We start from the raw sequence: 13949 nt of genomic DNA, 5'->3' as shown, positions 1-13949 counted from the left end.
ATTTCGTTAGAGAGATATGTCAATTCTTTGTCTATTGAGGTGAGAATTCTTTACCAGACATTACTACTATGTATATACATTATCTATGTTATCCGTCTAACCTCGTTCCCGCCCCTTTTCTTTGCCTTTTGTTTCCTTCTCTGCAATCAATCACTCAGCCGATGAAGCCGATTCACTTCGCTTTTTCCTGAACAAAAACCCACCCAAGAACAACAGAATAGGCACGCCAGATACACCAGTCAGCAAAGCCAAAGCCCACGTCATGGTCTTCCAGCCCACACTTTGCCGGATAAAGCCCGCAAAGAACGGGCCAACAATGGTTCCAGCAGCATACGCGGAATTGAGGATGCCATATGACAAAGCCATGGCACCACCCTTACCGAAGATATTCGGGTCCTGCGCTTCCTTTTCCTCCACAATGTATGACGCCTCAACCAACAGGGGAGGCATCAATGAGGCTATACAAAAGCCGATAAGAACCAATAATGCGCATAACAATACCTTCTGGCCCATAGAATCGTGCGTGACAAGACGGAGCAGCACCATGAAGGGTACGGTGGAGAACAGTGCTCCTGCCGCCATGTATCGTCGTGCATTCACAAACCTGTCATTGATCCAGCCGAAGAATGGATCGGAAATATGAGGAACGGACAAGGGCACGAAAATCAGCCCCTGGCCTGTTTGGTCCCAGCCAAAGGTGTCCTCAACGAAGAGAGGAAGGACGCTGTCGAACGAGGTCAGGACCACGGAGACGATGAAGTACGCCCAGATGGTGACTATCATGCGCTCTGAAGCGAGAAGAGTAAGAACAGCGCTTCTAGTCTTCTTGGGACTCGCATGTCCAGCACCTCCAGCAGACTGCTGTCCAACTGAAACCGGGTCCTTTGACTTATTACCAGATGCAACAGCGGGCAAATGATCAGTAACATCTTCCACATCAGAGCACTTCTCCATGGTTTCCGACGGCGAAATATCCGGACTCTGTTCCTTTTCCTGTTGCAACCACTTCACAGCATGCTTCTTCTCGATCATGACCAGCCGCAAAACAATGTCCACGCCAACGAGGGCAAAAGCCAGAGCGAAGACGGCATAGTATCCGCCACGGGCGTAAATAACACCACCAAGGAGTGGCCCACCCATGATTCCAAAGGTCATACCCATGCCGATATAGCCCATTGCCTGCCCAAGGCCATCTTTTCCCACCGTGTCGACCAGCAACGCGGCTCCGACCGTCCATACAACCGCTGCAGATGCACCCTGGAAAATACGCCCGATGATCCAGAGACTAAGGTGAGTCCCTACGCAGAGTAGAGCCGTGGAAGCGCCCAGCGCCAGCAATCCAACTATGAGTGGCCACCATCGAGATTCAAAGCGGTCGGCGATGTAGCCCGCAACGGCTGGTATGACAGTCCGTTAGCATGAACATTCCTTGAACTCAATATTGCAAGGGTGATACTCACGCGATGCTGCTAATAACGCTGCGCCATACAATGCTAACAATATAGACGTCCATGATTGTTCTATCCGATATTATAGTCAGCACAAACTCACTAATCTGTAGTACCGAAATGGTCGACTCACCCTGATCAACAGACATCCCGACCCTCTCATGTAAAGCGGTAGGAGCCACGGGAACAATCTACGATTGACTTGAACATCAGCAAGCTGAACCCAGATATAAATGAATTTTCAATGGTACACTCAAGCCACGTACCAGTCCATAAAGTAACACATCCTATCCAACATCTGGTAGTTAGCACGTGGGTCAAAAGAAAAAGCAAAGCCAAGCATACCGTGAAGACAGCAAAAACCACCACAAAGATAATAAACGCATTAGATGACCTCCACTTCAAGAATACCGGTGGCTTGGTGTCATTCTGCCCTGGCACTAAGCCACGCAGATTCCAGGTCATGTTATAAGGCGGTATTGTATGTACTATTACTGCTTGGATGGGATTGGGTCGTTCCGCAACATCGGGGCTGGCTTTACCGCAGCGCTTCGATGAGTGTGTGACTTTTAACGGAATGATGTTTTTCGTGTAATGCAGATCAGGAAGATTACTTAAGATCAGGGAGCTAGATAGGATTTATTATTTGTATCAGGAATGGAGGTCTAGTTATACGTGTATGAGCGAGTGGCCGATCAGGGTCAAATCCTGTTGCTAGGCGATCTGCTCGGCGCCCGCGGGGCCCGAGCCCAGTCTTATCGATGGGTCACAGACTCATCAGCGGGAGGGGATGAAATATCTACAGATTACGGCGAAGATGAGTGGTTGAATACTGCTGGTTCTGGAATATAAAAGTAATATTGGTGACCAATAGTTTAGTGGCGTATTGATTTTCGTGACTCATGGCATAATGCTGCCTTATGGGGGCTACTGCAGGTCTCATATTCGCCACCGTCTTCATAGTTTGTACATCTCGCTGCGGCTGCGCACCCCGTCAAAAATGCAAGTGTTATCCAAGGGCACATACTGCCTGGTAATTACTTTGAGCGCCTCCTGCGCGACTAGTCCTCCGGTGAGCGAGGAGATGTTGTGTAGTTCACCGCCTTGTGTCCTCCGTAGCTCCTGGGCGGCCTGTTGGATTCGCTCCCTTGCGTCTCCGTCCTCAATAGCGGATGGATCATCGGTTTGAAGCGCAGCAATAATGCGTTCGATTGCAGAGTCCCATACCTGTTTATCATCTAAGGCCTCTTCTGATCTCTTGCCTGCTTGGATGTCGGTGATTATGTCGTCGAGGACCTGGAAGGCAAGGAAAGTCGGCACAAGGGAGTCTGGAATATTGATGTTGTTTCGAATCGCCTTTAAAGTTGTTGCCTCCCCATCCACTATCGGAATATCGCGGCCATGGATAACCTTGATGTGAGCCGCATTCTTGCAGAAGACCTCAATATCCTTGTCCGAAGCTGGGGCCGGGCGTGGTCCAAGCTGTGCTTCAAGGCTTCGGACGATCTGGGTAACTTCTTCTATGTCCTTTCGAGCCTTTGACTTGTAGATGTTCTGAAGAGAAACATAGTCGGCTGATTGAGCCTTCATATCGGGTAGAGAGCCCGGTAAAGGAAGTACACTGTGTCTCTGGTAGTATTCACGGATGGCCGCCGCGATAATCCAGAAGTTGGCCGAGTCCGGGGCTGGGTGCTTGCATTCCTCCATCTCAAAGATCTCACGAAGAGAACTGCGCAAGCTGAATGGGTTCAAGGTCTTCAAAACTGCGGCAACAGCCTCATCATAGTTCTCCTCTCCACCTTCTGGGTTGCTTGTTCTTGCACTAGACCGCACCAGTTCCCTGAATTCTGATTTCTCTTTGTAGTTCGACGGTACCTGGCCATCATGCGCTTCTTTCCACTGTTCTAGGTGATGCAGAAGAAGCAGAATGTACGGGACATGGCCATGCTGGTGATCATCCAGGCTGTCCAGGTTGCGAATGCTAGCACCGGCCGCTGCCAACTCAGGCCAAGGGTTTAGGAGACGGAGATCCTGTGTGCTTTCAGGATCTGGATGTGTCTCTACTATAGGGAATGCGGCCGGGAGCTGGAGAGAGAAGGTGGAATAGAATCCAACCGAGCGTGTGTAGATTACTGGGATGCCAAACTCTTTAGCAGCCTTGCAAATGGCCTCCAAAGAAGGGCGTTTTACCGGTCCAGACACCAAGACCAGCTTGTGCTGCGGAAGAAACTCAGGGTCCTTCAGCAGTTCTGAGATTGACTTGTACTCAGTCTTCGTTAGCTCTGCAACAGGATCGAGCAGTTGGGGTAGATGAAGTCACCTTAGTATAGAAGCTTCCATCTACGTCCGGGTTTAGTTCTCGTAGCAATCGACAGGTCTCCTCAGCTCGGGACTTGCCCAAGCTCTCTTCTTCCACGAAAAAGTTGACCCCGAGGTCCGGCTCGGTGACAACTGCAGGGTCCACAATCGTGAAACCTCCGACTCCAGGAAGTACAAGGTTCTTAAGGGTTTCCACGCCGACTACACCGGATACACCCGTGTTGTGCTTGCCCCAGGGTTCGTCAGAGTTGACGAGAAGCACGCGGGACTCTTCTAGAGCTTGCTGTCCACTTGCTGCCCACAAGCGCAATTGGCGATCATATTTCCTCTCTTTCGAGGACGGTCCAACCAAAGCACTCGGGAAGGCCTCTGCCATGAGGGGCTAAAGCGGAGAAGAGACGGAGATAGACAAAGACAAGTCGGATCGAAAGAGGGGGGATCAACAAGCTGGAGTAATGTTCCAGTGACAATCCCTGGTTGTAAGAAGATGGAGCAACACGATCACAAGCACCCGAATGGACCGATGACTTGTTGAGGTATTGATATTCCGATCAAGTAAGAGCGTTGGAATCCATATGTTGGCTGCAGTCACATGATCAAAGCGATGCACGGACCCACCAGAGCTGCTGATGGCCTTGTTGCCTATATGCCTGAGGCTGCTAATACTATGACGACACAACCCCGCCGGAGGAAAAGACGCCGAACAACATTCAGTCAACTCCGGAATTACCGCTGATCTACTCTGTAAGCGGATGATATAAGCTGTCAAGATCTCAATTGCTATGCCATGAAATTCGCACTTCCGCGTGGCTGTCTGTTATCCCTGTAAGTGGTCCAATCCTTTAGCTGGAAAACTTTCCCTGGGCTTGTCGCATCTCACCCCCACCGCGGGCATCCACTACAATTGACGGTTCCTCCCCGAATTTGCAGGGGCTCGATTCGAGGGTTTCTTGTCCCCGGAATAGTCCGCCTACTAAATCTTAAACAACAGACCCCGGCTCGGCAGTTTCCCCTCATCTTCTATTTATTCTCGTGTTCGTCTCTGCTTACGACCAGATCGCCTGTCTCCTCCCGTTGTGCCCCTCTTCTCCCTTCCCAACGCTACCTTTCGCCGTCAATCCACCATGGCCAGCGTCGTCGAAGCCGCAAAGCGCGCAGCCGGTAAGGCTGCCGTTGAGAACCACTACCCCAAGGACGCCAAATACGTCGGCATTGGCAGTGGTTCGACCATTGTCTATGTGGTCGAGGCCATCAAGGAGTCCGGAATAGACACCTCCGCCACCAAATACGTCCCCACCGGCTTCCAGTCCAAGCAACTGATTGTCAGCGCTGGTCTGACCGCGGTGGACTTCGATGCCCTCCCCGAGGGCACGGTTCTGGATGTTGCCTTCGATGGTGCCGATGAGGTTGACGATGAGCTGAACCTGATCAAGGGTGGTGGTGCTTGTCTCTTCCAGGAGAAGATTGTGGCTCTTCAGGCCAAGGAGTTCATCTGTGTGGCTGGTCAGTACATTATACGCCGATCGATAGTGTCTGGAGGGCATGCGCACTAACTTCCCGTTGATAGACTCCCGCAAGCTCCAATCCCGCCTGCTCACTGGCTGGAAGTACATCCCCATCGAAGTCGCTCCTATCGCGGCCCGTCGCGTTCTCGGTGCTCTCAAGGAAATTGGCAGCATTGACCCCGCTATCCGCGTGAACTCCGATGCCAAGCAAGGCCCATTGAAGACCGACCAGGCCTTCTACATTATCGACGCTCCCTTCAAGACTCTGCTGACCCAGGCAGACGTCGCTGCCGGAAAGGACGGCAGTGGCAAGGACGGCGTGTGGGAGGTCCACGCCCTCTCTCAGGCCATCAAGCAGATTCCCGGTGTTCTCGACGTGGGCATCTTCTCTGGCGTGACGGGCCCTCAGGCGCAGGCGCTCGGTGGTGTCGGAGGCCAGAAGCCAATTGCTGCCTACTTCGGTATGCCTGACGGCTCGGTGTCTGTCAGAAAGGCCGCTGCTTGAATGGGACTGCTCCCTAACGCCATATACGATACGTCAAGAGATTAGAAGAAAAAGTACAAGTACAAATGATACCATGTAGACTGTTAGCACGAATCGGACTATTTTACGCTTTCTATAACCTGGTGCCTCGTAACTGTGATATCTCAATGAACCAAAAGTAAGGACAAGAACACCAGTCTCCGCACGCCGGTCATCAAGACAAAGTAAGTTATTTCATAAGGCGACAATGTACTCAGGTTTATTTGGCGCCCTTCCCCTTCGCTTCTGTCTCTCCGAGCTCACGTACAAAGATCTTAACCGTCCCTTCGACAACATCATCTTTCCCATCCTCGAAGCCCGGACTAATCGCAATCGCCAGGTACTTTCCATTACCGCTAAAGTCCACGGCAGCCACACTCGACGGGTACTTCTGGTACTGTCTGATTCTCCTCTTCGCGATACCATCCCAAAGCGCGACCACTCCATCACCACCGCCGGAGGCAAACGTACCGTGGACCGGGTGGAACGCCAGCGCATTGACAGGGTAGACGACGTCGACATCATCCGCCGTCTGTCGGTGACACTTGAAGGCATATTTGCGGGCCTGCGACTCAGCAGATGGATCGAACCATTCGACCGCAACACGCCCCTCAATGCTGGATGACGCATATCCTGCATCGTCAGGCATGCATGCTACCGAGCGAGTCATGAACTTCAAGCTGCTCTCCCTTCGCTGCCAGGGCTCGATTTCAATCTTGTTCGGGCCCGTACCCTCCGACTGAGCGGTGAGCATAGCCAATGCTTTCAGATCGTAGATGTGTAGGGCGCGGGAAGCCATTGCGACGACGAGCTTCGTAGCGGTAAGAGACATGGAGAAGGGCTTCGAGGGGAGGGGAATGATAGCGGGGGCTGTGGCGGGATCGTTCGTCGGGTGCACATGCAGCGTGGAGTCCCAGGATGCGGATATTACTAGGTTGTGTTCCTTGCTGAAAACGACACTGCGAACGCCAGCTTCGTGGCTACTGAGGACAGTCTGGGTGGATGATGCTACATCAATTCTGTTTGGTGTCAGCAGGGAATGGATTAAGGATGCGCCGGTTGGTAACGGAGGAGACATGCACTCACTTCTTGACGTCCCAGTCCAAGCCAGCCGTGTAGATCTCATCCTCGGTTGCGCCGAAACACACATCCAACACCGGAGCACGATGCTCGAACTTCTGTAACAGCTTTCCTTCTCCGACGGCGCCATTCTCGTCGCGCAGGTCGTACAGATACACGTTCTTATCCCATGAAGAAACGACGATTCGCGTGGAGTCGGGGTCGGGCGAGAACTTCAAGGCGGAGATAGCATCCGTCGGCGGGGACGCGACAGAAAATTGATCTGGTACCTGTCAGTGGAGGATGGTTGCCACATATAGAATTCGCGACTTACTTGACGCCATATTCTTTGCTTGAACCTTCAACGAGCCCAATTGTATATCGTTGTTGATCGGCCCGTCGTCATGGAAGCTTCACCTTCAGACCATTTTCTGCCGTCCACCACCGCCCTGGAATATTCTCCCCGCCATCATCATCGATTGATTGCATTGACGTCGGACATTCTCTAGATCGAACACATTCTTGTGCGCAGATCTTCATCATGCCGTTCGCACAACTTGTGATAGGGCCCCCGGGTGCCGGAAAGTCAACCTACTGCAATGGCATGCACCAGTTCCTCGGAGCTATTGGTCGCAAATGCTCCATTGTGAATCTGGACCCCGCAAATGATAAAACATCATATCCGTGCGCGCTGGACGTTCGCGACCTTGTCACGTTAGAGGAAATCATGAGTGAGGATCAGTTGGGGCCTAACGGGGGTATTTTGTATGCGCTGGAGGAATTAGAGGAGAACTTTGACTGGCTTGAGGAGGGACTGAAGGATCTCGGAGGTATGCGCATTCTGCCGTGAAGATGTTACTGGAACAAACGCTAATGCTTATATACTATAGAGGACTACGTCTTGTTCGACTGCCCGGGCCAAGTTGAACTGTTCACACACCACTCTTCCCTCCGGAACATATTCTTCAAATTGCAGAAGATGGGCTACCGAGTATGTCATAACCCGCCTCATCCGGAGTTACATGCTATGCGCATACTAACAACGAACGTTGCGCAGCTAATCGTGATCCATCTCATCGACTCCTACAACCTCACTCTACCATCTATGTACATATCCGCCCTTCTCCTCTCCCTCCGCGCCATGCTCCAAATGGATCTACCTCACCTGAACGTCCTCACCAAGATCGACAACTTATCGAACTATTCCCAGCTGCCATTCAACCTTGACTACTATACAGAAGTGCAAGACCTCAGCTACCTTCTACCGCACCTCGAAGCTGAATCATCACGGCTATCACACGAGAAGTTTGGACCGCTCAATAACGCGATCATCGACCTAGTGGAGGAATTCGGACTAGTGAGCTTCGAGACGCTAGCCGTAGAGGACAAGAAGAGCATGATGAATCTCCTGCACGTTATCGACCGTGCTAGCGGCTACGTCTTCGGACCCGCCGAGGGTGCCAACGACTCCATCTGGCAGGTTGCTGTCCGCGAAGGCCTGGGACAGATGGACATCCGAGACGTGCAAGAGCGGTGGCTTGACGCGAAAGACACATACGATGAGCACGAGCTAAAGCAGCTGGAGGAAGAGGCGAAAGCCAACGAAAAGGCAGCCGAAGAAGCATCAGCAAAGCAACCCAATATGAACTTCGATGATGACGACGAATACGACGATCTGGGCAGGGGTTCGATACCAGATGGCGGCGTGAAGGTTATACGAAAATCATGACATGACATGGAATCTATTCCAGCATCTATATTCCATCCACACACACACTGTATAATATAGGGTATCTCTAATGAAAACGATCAAGACAAAACTCCCAGCACCCAAACCTAAGCCCCCACCCTGAAACATAACTCCCATACACATCAGTCCATCATCAATCATCATCCTCACTCATCACCACATCCACATCCACATCCACATCCACATCCCCCTCCCCCCCAGTACCCGGCGTACTCACCTCCCCACCCACATCAACCAACCCACCCAACAACCCCTCCAAAACCCCACTCTCCTCCGCCTCCCTCAACCTCACAATCTCCCTCCTCGCCCTTCGAATCGCCTCCTCCTCAGCCTTGCGCATCGTCCCCGACACCCTAATAACCCGAAACACACAAGCCCTGGTCGAACTCGACCTCTTCGACCCAGGGTCACTAAATCCAGGGACCTGCGACATGCAAGTCAACGCCGTCCAGACAAGCCGGAACGACGCGCGAGGACACCGAATAATCGCCGTCGAAGTAGCAGGGGAGAGATATTTCACTGTACACCCAACCAGTTAACCAAACCATCAGTCTCACTATCCTATCCCAACACAACATAGCAGGCCAAAAGCGCAAAAGTGAGATCAAAGATGAAGGCAGGGGAAGGAAACAAACATACCACTAATACCCCCCGCGCCAGCCCCACCTAATCTACCAACACCGTAATCGCCAAACATGAGGGAGACTTCCTCTCGCACCATCTTTGCTAGGAGACCCGGTGTTAGGGCGTCGGATGTGGGCGAGTGGATTTGTAGCTGTGCTTGCGATTTGGATTTGGATTGGGGGTTGCTGTTGCTGTTGCTGTTGCTGTTGTTGTTCTTGGTGCGGGAGGTGGCTGCGGGCCATGTTGAGGGATCGGGATAGAGGATATCGAGGAGGATGTAGCGGTGTTTGAGGCGGACCATTGTTTAGTATTTTGGTGGTACTTGGAGATATGGAGGAAAGTTCGAGGTGATTGTGTTGTAGTGATGGGAGGTTGATAGTTGGTTTGCGAAATGATTTCTGGGTGAGATTGTTTGCGCGCCACCTACTAGTAGAGTGCGCGTGTGGTATTAGTATTATTGAGAATTCGGCCGTGGTCTGAATGGGAAGTTTGACGTCGATTGATTATGTTTGAAAGCTGGAAGATGGTAGTTATATCGAGCAGATCGGCGCGGGCAGAGGCCGTTTTTCTGCCGCATGTGGGCCTGCGCTGGACATACCGCCTACTCGGATGAAGAAACATACTTTGGGAACCGCAGATCAACAAATCATGCATAAAAAAGTCCACTACAGCAATACATCTACGTTGATCTACGATTTTGATAAAATGCACATTTCTTTAATCGTTGCGTGATATTCATCAACCTTTAACAGCGAGTCATGCCACATGTGCCACTACAGATTGTAAGTTGAAATAGATGAGATATGAAGCGAACCAAACCGATGCAGACAGAAACATGGGTGAAAAGAAAACAGGCCATCACAACTCCGACGTCAACAATGACGGATTTTATGACTAATCCATGAGATGTAAATGTATTAAGTAAAAAATTAGACGCTGACCTCGACACGGCCCTCGGAGCCACCCTTCTGGAGGGCGGGGAGAAGGTAGGTGATGTCATCCCAGGGGTGTCTGTACAGACCAGTGCGGAGTCTCTTCTGGTCGAGGTAGTGGGCAATGAGACCAATGGAACGACCAAGGACGAAGAGACCGTTGAGGACACCCATCTTCATGTAGTCCTCAACCTCCTCGGAAGAGAAGGCACCGCAGTTGCGCATCAGGTCAACGAAGCAGACAGCAACGCAACCGTCGACGTTGAGGATGAGGTTGTCCTTCTTGGAGGTGGTGACAGTCTCGACGGCAATGGCGTAGTCGAGCAGCTTGGTGCTGGGGAAGTGCTTCTTGGCGAACTCCTTGACGAGCTCGACACGGAGATCGGGGTTGTTGCGGGACTTGACACGGTGACCAATACCGGGGACTGTGCATAGTTAGCGAGGCTGTTCGACATTACAGGTACAATGAAGGTTCACTTACTCAGCTTGTTCTCCTTGCGCATGGTGTCAACGAAGTCACGGGGGCTCATGCCCTTGTCGAAGGCCTTGGTGAACTCCTCAGCAGCGCCGTCCAGGGCACCACCGAAGCGAGAACCGATGGTCAGGAGACCAGAGACGAGAGCGCTGATCAAGTCCTTGCCGGCACGAGTGGTGATGATGGTGTTCATGGCACCAGACACGGCAGGACCGTGGTCAGCAGTAAGCATGAGGACCATCTCAAGGAACTTGCTGGCGTAGGCAGGGAGGCGGCGGCGGAACCACAGAAGAGACATAACACCACCAATGCCAATGTCCTCACGGAAGACATCAGAGATGGGCATACCGGCGTAGAGGAGCTCCTGGCCACGGTCGTCGGAGATGGTGGAGATGAAAGCAGCGGGCTTACGGACGAGACCCAGCTCCTGAGCCCAGGAGTAGTCGATGGGGATCTTAGGGACGGCAGGCTCAGGCTGGGGCTTGACGATACCCTTCTTGACCTGGTCATCGTAGACCTCCTTGAGGGTCTGGGGAAGGTCCTCGAAGGTCTCGGGGACGAAGATACCGGCCTCACGCATGGCCTTGTTCTTGGCAACAGCAGTCTCGAGGTCGGAGTTGGCAGAGGCACCAGCGTGACCAAACTGAACCTCGGTCTTGAACATGCTAGCGCAGGTACCGATGGCCCAGGCGACGATGGGCTTGGTGATAGTGCCATTCTTGACGGCCTCGATGACGCGGTACTCCTCAACACCACCGACCTCACCCAGCAGAACCAGGATCTTGCACTCAGGCTCAGCCTGGTAGCGGAGCAGGTGGTCGATGAAAGTGGTACCGGGGTAGCGGTCACCACCAATGGCAACACCCTCGTAGACACCGTCGGTGGTCTGGGAGATGATGTTGTTGAGTTCGTTGGACATACCACCGGACTTGGAGACGTAACCGACGGAGCCCTTGCGGTAGAGCTTGGAGGCAACGATGTTGTCCATCATACCACCAGTGTTACCGATCTTGAAGGCACCGGGCTTGATACCACCGACGGTGGCAGGTCCGATGATGGTGATGCCCTTCTCCTTGGCCTTGACCATGATCTCACGAGCGCGCTGTTCTGCTGTTAGCGGAGAGCAACATGGTGTCTCTGATTTGCAAAACTTACTCTCTCGGGGACACCCTCAGCAATGATGGCAATGGAGCGGATCTGGGGGCACTCCATGAGCTCCATGGTGGAGCTGTAGACGGAACGGGAAGAGGCGAAGTTGACAACGGTGTCAACGTCAGGGTGCTTGGCCATGGCCTTGGAGACATCCTGGTAGACGGGGAGAAGAGTCTCGCTGGTACCCCAGTACCTGTAATTGCATCAGTATCTCAATTCAGGAGATGGGACCTGGTTTGCCGTACATCTTGCTCACGAACTGGCCACCGAAGGTGTAGATGATACCGGCGACGGAGGGAGTGGAACGCTTGCAGATGAAGTCGAAGTCAAGCATACCCTGGACAGCACGGGGCTGCATACCACTATGGCAGGTTGTCAGCCAGAGCAATTGAGCACGGCTATAGACCACAACTTACTATACGAAACATCTCGTCTTGTTGTGGAAGAGGGCGTTGCTGAGGGGAGAGCGCACACGGCTGGGGGGGTCGAAGCGGGTGATGTTGTCGTTGGCGGAGGCGCCATTGGCGGTGTTGACGAGGGGAGCAGAGGTAGGCATGTTGGCTGAATACTCTGTGAGAGCGAGCAAGATGTCAGTGTCAAGAGATCAAGAAGGTTTTCATAAAGCGGGTGCTGTGTGGGAAGAATCCGTGGGAGGGGAAATGCATCCGCCATGGTAATAATAATATATCGAACAACCCACATACCTGTCAACAGAGTTGGGAATAGGAGAAAGGATTAAAGGAGGATATTATTAGGTAGGTATGGGAGATATAGATAAATGAAGAAGTGACAAGCCGCTTCGTGAGACTGCGACCTGAACACAAAGGAAGTGTGGTTTAGGATGGTAGAGGGAGAAGGAGGGAGAAGAGAAGAGTAGGAAGCTGGAAGAGCGAGGCAACCAGATGGAGAAATGAGAAATTGGAAGGAGGAGGAGGAGGAGAAAGGAAGTGGACTGATGGGAAAAAGACGGGAGATGAGAGAAAAACAAGATGTAAGATAAAAAGAAAATGGAACGGACAAAAAAAAAAGTAGCTAAAGGAGGGGACGATATCGGGAAGCTTGATGGGGGGGTAGAAAAATTATGGGGCCAAGTGAGGAAAGAGCAGGTACATAGTACAGAGTTGGTATGGGCGTATGAATGGGGTTCGTATCGATCGTACCATACAGTATCAATGATCCTGGCGCAGGCAACTCTTGGTCCGAAACAACCCAGTTGGGGAAATCTCGACAAGGATGGATCACAAATGGGTCAACTTCGCTAGAATAGTAGCAGCTATGGGGGGGACGTTTCACTCGACCGGACTAGTGGCAAGCAACCCGAAATGACATTGCGCAGTCAGAAGCCGATTCTCGTCTATAGTTTTGAGATTGGAGATGGAGAGTGAAAGATTGATCCTTACGGAGTCCGGAGTCCGGAGTATAGTACTATGCTCACAAGACGGGTGAATCAAGCGAGTAGTGAAAGATTCCAACGCCCAACAAACTCCGTGGGGGATTGATTGACCGATCACTATACTACTACTGTATCTACTAGGAGAGGCGTAGGGAGGAGTACTCCGTAGTTGTGTTGTCTACAACAAACTTGGTGACTACTGTCACCTGTTCGGCTAACTAATCGGAGGACTCCGTTGACTGCCAAAAATGAGATTGTAGGCAAGAATCGGAGCATGCAGAAATGTCTTGAATCAGTTTAGTATATGTTAAAAACCGAAATAGACCGTCTGAGCAACACCGAGACCACGGTTCTCCGTATTACGGGGGCAAGGGCATTCTGATTGATACTGCGTACACATCGAACCGGGAGGTGGTTCTGGTGGTCTGGTTGGGGCTAAAGCGGGTGGATCCTACATCCGTCTGCTGGATCAGCAAACTGGAGGTCCCAATTGCGGCCAGGGACTGGGCCGATGCGTATGCACGAGGCCCCGTAAATTCAAAGGAGGTTTTTCTTTCCACTTCGCTGGCCGCTCACCGAAAGATCAAACGGCGGTATACTACGGGATATTACTTGGAAAGTATGAAAGTATGCTTCTGGAATCATACGGGCACCTACCCAAGTAGGTATATCGCCCTTCCCATCAATCTGTGGTATGTACATTAGGTTTAGGCTTCCAGCATATTGTATGTAGATACTAGATAGAGTAGTGCTGCCATGTTACCATCCC

General features: G+C 51.9%; 7 protein-coding genes across 7 annotated transcripts; 2 read left to right on the top strand and 5 right to left on the bottom strand.

Annotated features, from left to right (window-relative positions):
* Positions 1–18: 18 nt before the first annotated feature.
* BO83DRAFT_350230 (MFS transporter) lies at positions 19–2091 on the bottom strand. Its single transcript, XM_025528898.1, has 5 exons — positions 1794–2091; positions 1715–1735; positions 1582–1639; positions 1461–1520; positions 19–1397 (listed from the first exon to the last, which is right to left on the bottom strand). Exons 1-5 carry the CDS (start codon positions 1911–1913, stop codon positions 151–153), a joined length of 1506 nt encoding a protein of 501 aa, XP_025382046.1. The 5' UTR covers positions 1914–2091; the 3' UTR covers positions 19–150.
* Positions 2092–2289: 198 nt separating this feature from the next.
* On the bottom strand, positions 2290–4288 carry BO83DRAFT_350228 (NEDD8-activating enzyme E1 regulatory subunit). Its single transcript, XM_025528897.1, has 2 exons — positions 3769–4288; positions 2290–3707 (listed from the first exon to the last, which is right to left on the bottom strand). Exons 1-2 carry the CDS (start codon positions 4141–4143, stop codon positions 2406–2408), a joined length of 1677 nt encoding a protein of 558 aa, XP_025382045.1. The 5' UTR covers positions 4144–4288; the 3' UTR covers positions 2290–2405.
* Positions 4289–4497: 209 nt separating this feature from the next.
* On the top strand, positions 4498–5884 carry BO83DRAFT_350225 (ribose-5-phosphate isomerase RKI1). Its single transcript, XM_025528896.1, has 2 exons — positions 4498–5270; positions 5335–5884. The coding sequence occupies exons 1-2, from the start codon at positions 4892–4894 to the stop codon at positions 5775–5777; spliced, it is 822 nt and encodes a 273-aa protein (XP_025382044.1). The 5' UTR covers positions 4498–4891; the 3' UTR covers positions 5778–5884.
* BO83DRAFT_412778 (WD40 repeat domain-containing protein) lies at positions 5865–7220 on the bottom strand. The gene is made up of 3 exons (XM_025534436.1): positions 7189–7220; positions 6882–7137; positions 5865–6814 (listed from the first exon to the last, which is right to left on the bottom strand). Exons 1-3 carry the CDS (start codon positions 7196–7198, stop codon positions 6016–6018), a joined length of 1065 nt encoding a protein of 354 aa, XP_025382043.1. The 5' UTR covers positions 7199–7220; the 3' UTR covers positions 5865–6015.
* A 145-nt stretch (positions 7221–7365) lies between these two features.
* On the top strand, positions 7366–8636 carry BO83DRAFT_373137 (GTPase GPN2). Its single transcript, XM_025530018.1, has 3 exons — positions 7366–7684; positions 7745–7845; positions 7912–8636. The coding sequence occupies exons 1-3, from the start codon at positions 7396–7398 to the stop codon at positions 8581–8583; spliced, it is 1062 nt and encodes a 353-aa protein (XP_025382042.1). The 5' UTR covers positions 7366–7395; the 3' UTR covers positions 8584–8636.
* Positions 8637–8867: 231 nt separating this feature from the next.
* Positions 8868–9733, bottom strand: BO83DRAFT_383597 (uncharacterized protein). Its single transcript, XM_025532506.1, has one exon. It carries the CDS (start codon positions 9527–9529, stop codon positions 9209–9211), a length of 321 nt encoding a protein of 106 aa, XP_025382041.1. The 5' UTR covers positions 9530–9733; the 3' UTR covers positions 8868–9208.
* Positions 9734–9943: 210 nt separating this feature from the next.
* On the bottom strand, positions 9944–12832 carry BO83DRAFT_350213 (putative ATP citrate lyase, subunit 1). Its single transcript, XM_025528895.1, has 6 exons — positions 12492–12832; positions 12204–12357; positions 12033–12149; positions 11791–11980; positions 10642–11737; positions 9944–10585 (listed from the first exon to the last, which is right to left on the bottom strand). Exons 2-6 carry the CDS (start codon positions 12341–12343, stop codon positions 10158–10160), a joined length of 1971 nt encoding a protein of 656 aa, XP_025382040.1. The 5' UTR covers positions 12344–12357; positions 12492–12832; the 3' UTR covers positions 9944–10157.
* Between the last annotated feature and the right edge of the window lie 1117 nt (positions 12833–13949).

Source organism: Aspergillus eucalypticola (genome assembly GCF_003184535.1).
Source record: "Aspergillus eucalypticola CBS 122712 chromosome Unknown BO83scaffold_49, whole genome shotgun sequence".
Taxonomy (NCBI): Eukaryota; Fungi; Ascomycota; class Eurotiomycetes; order Eurotiales; family Aspergillaceae; genus Aspergillus; species Aspergillus eucalypticola.
This window is presented reverse-complemented; position numbering and strand designations above follow the sequence as displayed.